Genomic DNA, 9886 nt, shown 5'->3' on the forward strand with positions numbered 1-9886 from the left:
TAGTTTCTATGGTGAAAACTAGAACCAAGAGTTCATACCTATGCCAGGGCCCAACAGTCCTTTTGAAACCACATTTAAATGATCTAAATCCAGATTTTTATTGGGATCCGCACCAAGCTGCACACAACCGTATATATCAGACCCTTAAACAATGCCTGACCTGATTTTCATTTAGATCAATTCATTCGTTGAGAAATCATTACAGATTTAAAAAAACATCCTATCTTGCCATATTCTTGGATATGCCCACTAATCCAGATTTCAATGGTTTCTTCCCGAATACAAACAGAAACATTACATCTTCAGTGGAGTAAATGATGGGTATCATCAACATTGAGTGCAGAATGTGAACTTGACGTCTGTAAGTATCTGAAGTGAGAAACACTGTAATTATCTGACACCTTTCACCTCTAATCTTATTGGTGGCAAATGCTTAGAGACTCTGTCAGCGAGCCAAATGATCACCATCAATCTCTGCACCCGAGAGGAGAGAAGATGAACATAAGGATGAGGACAGTGAAAACACACGACTGCTCCATAAAACTGCTGAACAAAAATACACACACACACACACACACACACACACACACACACACACACACACACACACACACACACACACACACACACACACACACACACACACACACACACACACACACACACACACACACACACACACACACACACACACGTTACTTTCAGCAGAAATCATTTATTTTGCTCCCTTTACATTGTCTTACAGACACGACGTGACACACATGAAAAGCACCGATAGGACATAAAAACAGACACTTCATAGAACCACGTAAAAACATCATAATGGAAGAAATGTACACAGACATAATACAACAATGAAAGTAAATTAGTAACGCTCTGCTTATTTATGTTATTAAATCAAGTTTTGCACCTACAGGGGAGAATAACAATATCATGACATAAATATGGTAATAAGCAGCCAGAAGGTAAACAGTAAATACATTACACAAACATGCATGCGCACACACACCTCATCATACACACCTCAAGAGGATTGACGTGGACCCTATTTAGCCTGCTAGTTATGAAAAAGGGAATTAAACAACAATATTCTACATAAAACAAGATACAGTATAACGGATCTTGGCTTGTAATTCTCATGAATTCAATGTAACACATACTCTAGAGATTGAAGACTGGCCTAAGGAGAATTTTTAATATTCATACAAAATAATGAAGGACTGATCTTTAATGCTTAGACTCTCTACATCCGACAGAGGGGTGACTGCTGACAGAGAAGGGCCAGTCTATTGACTCGGAGAGGAGCTGAAAAGTGCTTTTAAATCCTGGATGTGGAGAGGATGTCCTCAACCAGGTGCTTGTAGACCCAAGCGTCTCCCTTCAGCCTCTGGCGGCGGACCCCGACCACCTCAGGCCTCTGCAGCAGGCACACCTCCAACTCAAACGCCATCGTCACCTTCCCGAAGTCGCCCCAGGTCTGACACTTCAGGGTGTATCTGAACGAAAGGCAATAAAACATACAGAAACATTAGGATTTGAATACAGAGTCGCCTGCTCAGAAAATAAGAGAAAAATACACGTTAACCGACACAGGGTTTGTGCTCTTACCCTTTCTGTATGAAGTCGACATTTTTCTGCGGCAGGATTGCGAGGATCTGGTTGAGTATCTGGTCCGGATTCGTCTGACTCGTCAAAGTCACGTTGTATTGTGCCTACAGGAAAACACACACAGATCAACAATGCTGCCTAGTATTGTCAAAAAGGATTTAAATATTCTTACAATTCATTTCTATTTAAGTAATTTACTAAAGAAAACAACAAAACATTCTCTGGTTCCAGTTAAATATTGCTCAATTTCAAGATGTAATATTGTCATACTCAGTTTCAAACAATGTTCCTTCGACTCATCTAGTCAATGAATCTATGGAGATCATAACTATTTGTAGCTCTGTGTTTTTACGTGCGACAGAGCACAGGGGACTCAGTCGTCCTGCATGTACCTTGATCTTGCGGGGGCCGTCCCGCAGGCCTCTTCTCTTGCTGGGGGTGAGCATGGTGATCACCTTATCCAGACCTCTCTCCAGAGAACCAAACACCTTCCCTCCTCTCTTCTTCTTACCGCTGTCTCCTATAACTGCCATGTCCAAAGACCGAGACCTGCAGAGCAAATGGGAAAGCGTGTAATCACTCCGGGTTGACATTTGATCTAAGTTGCTGTCACCTGTCCCTCACGGCATCTCACATATTCTTTCAAATCTTTCGAAATTAAAACTTTCCATTACGGTGCCCTGTAGCATTTCTGTCTGATTCTTGACATCATTTATTAAGATTCAAACTGTCTTATCAGTGACTCAGGTTGATGATGGACATGCATTTAGGTTTGGAATAACAGTTTCAGTTCAGTCTGTGCAGCCCACCCTAACATCTCCAGTTACCTTAGATGGGTGAACTTCAGTCTTCCCTGAGATTTAGGCTTTACGCTGTTCAGGTGCTCACACTTCCTCCCCCCACTTCTTTCACCTCAGAGCCTCGCCCATCCCTCAGGTTACTCACCTTCTCTCAGGACTGAAGGCCAATATGTCCATGTGTGCAGGGTCCTTGTTCTCGGCTGTTCTCTTCTTGGTTTGTTCCTTAGTGCCACTGCCTCCATCTACAAGATGCAAAGGGACAGAAATGATTTAAACAACCTCAGCATCTCCTGAGAGGAAATATAAAATGGGAAGGCTTAGATTGAAAGTACAAAGTCATGACCTCAGCTCTTTGACTGTATGCATGGAACTAGCTGGCTTTCATACTGAACACCAAGACTTTGTTGTACACAAACACGTTGTCAGACACACACACACACACACATTCTTGTGCTTCTATCTTATTGAGGATACTTATTGACATAATAAATTTGCCTGCCCCTTACCTTAACCATCACATCTAAATCCCTGACCTTGAACCTTAAACCAAGTCTTAACCCTAAGACAAGCCTTTTTGAAAAAGTGAGGGCCCGCCAGAATGTCCTCACTCCGTAATGTTATGCTCAAAATGGTCCACACAAATATATAAGTACAAGTACACGCACACACACTCACAGGTAGGCTCTGGTGGCAGGAGAACACATGTCACTACAGCCCACGAGGGACAGCGAGCAGAGGAAAGAGACAGCTACACCTGTCACGGCACACGCCTGGGGACAGACCACAGTGCTTGTGTGGGTGTGGACAAGTATGTCAGAGGCAGCATGTCTGTGCTGTAGACATGCTGCGCCAGAACAGGCGGCTGGACAGAGAGCAGGACCGAGCCCGGACACTTGAACACCAACGGGCTCTGTGGCGGAGCATTGGCTGGGTGGTGGCTGAGTTTATAGTGGAAACTAATGAGGCTGGACATCAGAGCAGAGGATTCACCTTGACAAATAATTAAGACTTTAATGATTCTCCATTCATATTAGTGTCCTTCATTTATAGATAAGTGAATAGAATTAGCTTTCCTGATAATAACCTCACCTTTGAGTTGACAGTGATAAGTGTGTGTGTCCATTCACAGTGGCGTAATGACAGCTAAATCATAGAAATATGAGTGTCTCTGGATAAAAACAGGTCCAATAAATGAGTTTATTACCAGAAGACAATTTACTTGCAAATGTGTGGCATGTGGATGTGGCACTTGTGATTATGAGAGCTGCATGAGATGGAGAGAGGGGGCAGATAAATGAGACTGGGCAATGTGCAGAGGGCCAATTGGCTAATGCAAATAATCTAATAGACATTGTGCATAAAGCTTTTTCTGGTTTGGACCAAAAAAAATTACAGCACAAACACAAACTGCATTTTGAACCGAGATTACAGCCATTTGTTGAGTATCCAAGAGATTATTTTTACCTTTAGGTGTGAGTGCGTTGTTCTTGCCGCTATTGCCGTCAGTATTTTGATTGGGTGTGGTCAACACATTCTTCTGGCGTGCATTCTTCTTACTGGATGCCGGAGTTCGAGGAGGAGGCAATACGAAAATGTCTACATCTTTCTCTTGAACAGCAACATTCTCCTTGTTCTCAGTGGTTTGCTGTTGGTCTCTGTCCCTCCTCTCCTGGCGATGCTGAGGGGTCTTCCGCCCCCTCTCTGGAGTCGGGCTGTAGGCACATCTTCTTTCCACTGATGGAGATGCCAGATGTCTCTTTAGGAGGAAGCGTGAAATGTGGCATGAGTATATTTCTCTGGAAGACTCATCAAACATGCCCCAAACGAGAAGGTTTTCATCCAAACATGCTCCTTTTTCTGAACCTTCTCTAATAAGGACACAAAGCAAAAGCATATATTCAACCCAACTCTCACACACCTTGTCTTTGTTGCTTGCACATCCGTCTGGCTGCCCTCTGACCCCCTTGGGGGTGTGTTGTTTGATTAAATTCCAGGGACAGTCATCAATGTATTCTGAGTTAAAATCCAAAGAACCCACAAGCACAGCATCTTCATCCTCGCTATAGTGAAGAGCTTCCCTTGTCTTAAAGAAAGAGAGAAAATCAGAAATGAAGAAAAACAAAAGGGAAAAGATCCACGACAACATTTGGTACTGGTAAACAGTGGGTAAAACCCAGTGCAGACAGCAGAGCATTGTGGTCCTGAGTCTGACCTGTTGACAGGGAGAGTAGGAGTCCTCGCAGACAGCTGGTTCAGGGCGCAGACGGACAGGTTTCCCCCTCTGTTTCTTTGACAGCAGCAGCAGGTAGATGGCTGTGGTGTGGTCGTACAGCCACTGTGAGGGTCAACATGGATGTAAACTATCATGTTGATACAACATCCACATTTTGTAATTTCTTCATATAAAACACAATGAGTTGATGAAGATCTGATCAGCATAATAGACATCATTGTCAACATTAAATAGTGTGATCAAAGTGGCACACACCTCCTTCACCAGTGCTGTGGTGCTCTCTCTCGATCGCTTCATGTTGACTGCCATCTCAGTGATACAGTCCTCATCTATGTGACCAAGCTACACAAAAACCAACAAAAAACAGATCACTTGAAATACAGGAGTGACACTTTCTGTATGTGTGAAAACTAAAACAACATTTCTCCAGAAATAATGTATAATATATTTTTTGTTGAGGATTGTGGGGCTGTTTTATGAAAAAGTACTTCTGTGGTGACTGGAGCAAATCGAAGAGAAAGAAACTCAAACAGAGTCAGATACTGACGTGTTTGGTGTTGTGCATTTCTGTTTTATAAATATATATATTTATTATACAGCTTGTAGGTGTGTTGTGTGATTGTACCGGCTGCCTGCTGAACCACTCCACAGGGCTGTTGTAGTCTTTCAGCACCCAGGGATGGTCCAGTAGATGGCGGACAGCAACACGCCGCTTGGGGTCCACCTACAGGACACACACAGGAACTACAACTGAATTTGCAGCAAAATACACAACCAATGTTTTAGAAAATCCCAATTTTAAAAGTTGTATTTAAATTCAAGCAGATCAAATACAATGAATAACATTAAGTGATACAGAAGTCTGCAAAACTGAAAATAATACCAATAATCTCTAATTTCATAGCAAACAGGCTTTTTCAGCAACCTTCCTGCAGCAATGGAGGTAAAGTAATTTTATAGTTAATGCAAATAATTCCAAAAGTTGTCCCACCTTTAGCTGATCATTACAAACTCTTTACAAAAGTTATTGCTGCCTCTGATGCATTATTAGGACAATACTGTGCTGCAGCTGTACACAGACTCAGACAAAGAATTTGAAAATATATTTTGGTTTGGGTCTGTGTTATTTGCAAGGCTGGTTTTTTACACTGCACAAAGGATTTACCTGCATCATCTGATTGAGGAGGAGGACACTACCTGGAGAGAGCCACCGGGGGTTATCGTATTTACCTCTCTGAAGATGTTAAACACATAAACAACCGCATTATGAAACAGAAATACATCATAAACATAAAGGTTTCCCATATTTAAGGATTTCTTTTAGTGGTAATATAATATTATATAAGGTCAGACAACCACTGTAGGGGTGGCCTTCAAATATTTAGCAGCAGTGCAATCATTTCCTATTTTTATACAAAGATTGGAAAATGTCATTAGCAGTTCACTTACCGTTATCTTCCTGTAGAGGACCATGCAGTTCTCGTCATCGAAAGGCAGGTATCCACAGAGCAGAGCGTACAGCAGCACCCCCATGCTCCAAACATCCGCCTGGAGGTTACACATCACACAGCAATATTACTACTTTAAGTGATACAGCCAGGATTTCACAGCTCAGTTGCACAGAGTCATGCGCCAGTGAATATGCTCAAGACACCATGAAGAAGCAGAGTTGTGGAACAGGCAGGTAACAGGCTAAGTGAAAAATTAAGTTCTGTGGGTTTAAATAAGGGTAAATCTTGGAAATGCCACCCCAATGGTTTTTAAAATTGTAAATGGCCCGGTTTGTGACCTCTCTCACCTCTGAGCCGATGTATGATTTTCCCTGGATGAGTTCAGGGGCGGCGTAGGCAGGGCTGCCACAACACGTCATCAGCTCATAACCCAGGCCTCCCTAAGAGAGATGACCACAGGATAGTCAGATCACACAAATTGCATGTGCATACTGGGTTTGTATTGTGTAATAAGTATTAGAGCCAGACTGATACTGGATTTTTGGGGCCAATGCAGAGTTTAGTTATGAAAAAACAAAAACATTAATATATAGGCAATATCCTTCATATATACACACGGGCTACAGATGCTGCTTTGTATGGTAAATAAAAGGGAATCAGAGCGCGCCCTGGTGGACAAACTATGCGATGACACCATATCTAAAATACCCCAAGCAACGCACCCTACTCTGTATAGAATTCTCTTAAACTATTTTCCCATTGGTGCACATTGGAAGGCAGATCAACTTAATGGTGAAAGGCCAATAGTGACCAAGAAAAATCAGGCAATCGATATTAGTCTGACTCCAAAAACTGTGTAGGGACTCAGGTATCATGTTCTATTGCACCCTGAATATCAGACATAACTTTGTAGCTTTGTTACACTTTCACTCTTTCAGCCTGTGATAGGACTGATACAGGGTTTCCCACTTTAAAATCTGAGTGAGTGGCAATGGTGTTGCCAAACAATTACGCTCTCTTGCTGCCTTACTGTGAGCTAACTTTGAAGACTCGTCATATTTCACTGATCTTTCATAATGTCTGATGAGGTTTGTGCTGTGGAAATGCTTTAACGATCAGTTCCCAATTAAACAAGCCAACATTGATATTTTGTACTTCTTCCATTCCTTTCATATAACAGGGGGAAATCGTTTACAGGCTAAATAAGTTTGATATGCACAGAGTAGGACAGGAAGTGTGATGTTTTACCTTAGGTTTGGCACAAAGGCCAAAGTCTATGAGCTTCAAATTGTGGTTTTCATCAATCAACAAGTTTTCCTGTAGTTCAAAGAGACAAATATTACAGCAGACGTTAAAATCATATGAAACAGCAGATACCACAACACAATTTGCTGCAGGTTCGGTCAGACAGGAGGTTTTTACCGGCTTGAGATCTCGGTGTGCATATCCCTGACTATGGACGTAAGCCATCGCTGACACTATCTGTCTGAAAAACACCCTGGTCTCCTCCTCTGACAGACGGTCCTTTGCTATGATGTAATCAAACAACTCCCCACCAGGGCAGTACTGAGAGAGAGAGGGACACAAAAGAGCCAAATGACTCAACATGACACTATCACATACACACTCAAACATGTTTACTGAGCGTAAGGTGTAATATTGTGTGCTTACCTCCAGCACCATGAAGATCTGTGTGGAAGTCTCTATGACCTGGTAAAGACGACACACATGCTGATGACTCAGGTTCTTCATGGCATCAATCTCCACCTTCACACGCGGCAGATCATCCTAGAGGGAGAGAAATGACAAATGTTTTCACTTTATTTTTTACATGTACCTATAGGTGCTTTCAGACATCCACTCTGGTCTGGATGTTTCACTGAATCTTTCCAGAGGGGCATGTGAGAACACAAATGTCTGGGCATGCGACTTCCACAGCAGAATCTATACATCATCTCTTTCCTCCTGCCTGCTCTGTCCAGGTGCCCCTCGGCTGAATGTTCTGGACATTTTCCTGTTTTTGTGAACGGGTCTGACCCAGAAAGTCTCCTGCCGCGTTACTCATATGGGAAAGGCAAATATGCACTCAATTTTGATGCTATACATCTTCAAAACATTATGTATATGCCTGGCGTATTCTGCCTGTCGTCTACTGAGTGAATTTTAAATTATTTATGTTTTTGTACTGTTGTGTTATGAAGACCTCCTGAAGATGAGCAACCTTCCAAACTTTGTGGTAGAAAAGGGAGATAAGTTAAAAAATACTAAAAATAAAGAAACTAATTAAGTGGCAAAAGTAGGTCAATCTAAATAATGGTTGACTTGTTTAAAAGAAAATTAATAAAGCAAAAGTATTTTCTTCCAGCTGCTGGTTGGAGAAAGCTATTTTTAATATATATATTTAAGCCCCCCTCAGCTCTTACATGTTTAACACTTAGTCAAATTAAGAGTGCACATTTTACAGACTGGTTGTTGACAATGAAATTACCTCTTTCTGACTTACCCCCAAATCTTTCTTGTTCATGATTTTAATGGCAACCTTCTCTCCAGTCAGGAGGTGTCGACCCAGCTTGACTTTAGCGAAGCCTCCTGAAAATCACACAAACACGGTTCACAGCTCAAAGTGGAGACAACAAGACCCCGACAGAAACAAGAGGACCATTAATATGGACGTTACCTGAGCCGATGGTCTCGTAGACCTCATAGTATCTGTGGAGCTCGTCAGCCCCGCGGGGCTCGGTCCTTTCCACGGGCATCGTCCCGTCCTCAGCCGCTCGGTGATAACACTTCCTGCGGCCGGAGAACAGGGTTTGCAGCGGCAGTGTTAAACTCAACTCACCGAAAACACCGAGACGAGCGAAACCGGGAAACTATCTTTGCGTTCGGCGTTAACATTAGCAAGTTAGCACCAAGTCTGTCCAACATGCTCTGGTTAGCTAACTAGCTTCACCAATGCAGAGCAGCCTAGTTCAGACAAAAGTCCATAACACAGCAACACATGACAAACTGTTAGTAGAAGCTGACTGAGTGACCTTACCTGAGTTAGAGTGAAAACTGGAGACGAAGGAGGTGAAGTCCGTAAACAACCATCAGCAGAAAACTCAGCTCTGTCACAAATTTTTCTCTCACAAGTTTGAATTTCGTACGTTGACGTTGACTTCACTTCCGGTTTCCGTTTGGTGCTTCGTCTGCGCCCTTGTGGTAAAGAATAGTTACTGCAGTCATTAAAACAAGAGGTCTGTACGCAGATGAAGTGGAAAGAATATTAGAAACACCAAGTAAAAGTACCAAACTGTGGTAATTACCGGATACAAGTATGTATGTATTATAAGGATAATGTAGACAAAGTATTGGAAGTGAAAACACTAAATGCAGGGATTATTGGATCAGTGGACCAATTCCTACAATGATTACTTTTAAACAGTGTAAAAATGTAATGCAATGTATTGTACAAAGATTTTGGAGTAGACAGGAGTAGAGAGTACAGATAATTTCATATATATATGTTATGTAGTAAATTATAGACAAATGCATTTAACGACTGTAAAAAAGTAAATTAACTTTATTACATTCCTCCACTGGGTATTAAATCATGGGGGTCACCCATAGGTTCACCTACAAAAATGACCACAAAGACACCCAGAGCGACAAGAAAAAAGACAATATAAGTTAAAAGAAAACAAGGCAGCCACAAAGACACCTAAAACAACTATGAAGCAACAACAGATGTAAAACATCCACAACAAGGCAGAAGACGCCTTGAAAAAGTAAAGTACTACAAAGAGATGTGTAGC

General features: G+C 42.0%; 1 protein-coding gene across 1 annotated transcript; it reads right to left on the bottom strand.

The window, feature by feature from the left end:
- Window positions 1–709: 709 nt before the first annotated feature.
- On the bottom strand, window positions 710–9253 carry melk (maternal embryonic leucine zipper kinase). The gene is made up of 18 exons (XM_053418565.1): window positions 9130–9253; window positions 8770–8882; window positions 8596–8681; window positions 7764–7880; window positions 7515–7658; window positions 7341–7409; window positions 6440–6532; window positions 6091–6189; window positions 5807–5875; window positions 5267–5365; window positions 4897–4983; window positions 4621–4743; window positions 4327–4491; window positions 3873–4164; window positions 2554–2650; window positions 2001–2157; window positions 1609–1712; window positions 710–1496 (listed from the first exon to the last, which is right to left on the bottom strand). The coding sequence occupies exons 2-18, from the start codon at window positions 8846–8848 to the stop codon at window positions 1319–1321; spliced, it is 2058 nt and encodes a 685-aa protein (XP_053274540.1). The 5' UTR covers window positions 8849–8882; window positions 9130–9253; the 3' UTR covers window positions 710–1318.
- Window positions 9254–9886: the final 633 nt, after the last annotated feature.

The sequence above is a fragment of the Pleuronectes platessa genome, chromosome 3 (assembly GCF_947347685.1).
Source record: "Pleuronectes platessa chromosome 3, fPlePla1.1, whole genome shotgun sequence".
Classification (NCBI taxonomy): Eukaryota; Metazoa; Chordata; class Actinopteri; order Pleuronectiformes; family Pleuronectidae; genus Pleuronectes; species Pleuronectes platessa.

Bases quoted from the DNA above. Each gene is read 5' to 3' on its own strand.
- melk (XM_053418565.1), bottom strand. From the start codon at position 8,848: ATGCCCGTGGAAAGGACCGAGCCCCGCGGGGCTGACGAGCTCCACAGA. The intron at 8,682-8,769 runs GTAACGTCCATA...TGTGATTTTCAG, and splicing joins CTACGAGACCATCGGCTCAG to GAGGCTTCGCTAAAGTCAAG. The intron at 5,366-5,806 runs GTAAATCCTTTG...TGTGTCCTGTAG, and splicing joins TCCTCAATCAGATGATGCAG to GTGGACCCCAAGCGGCGTGT.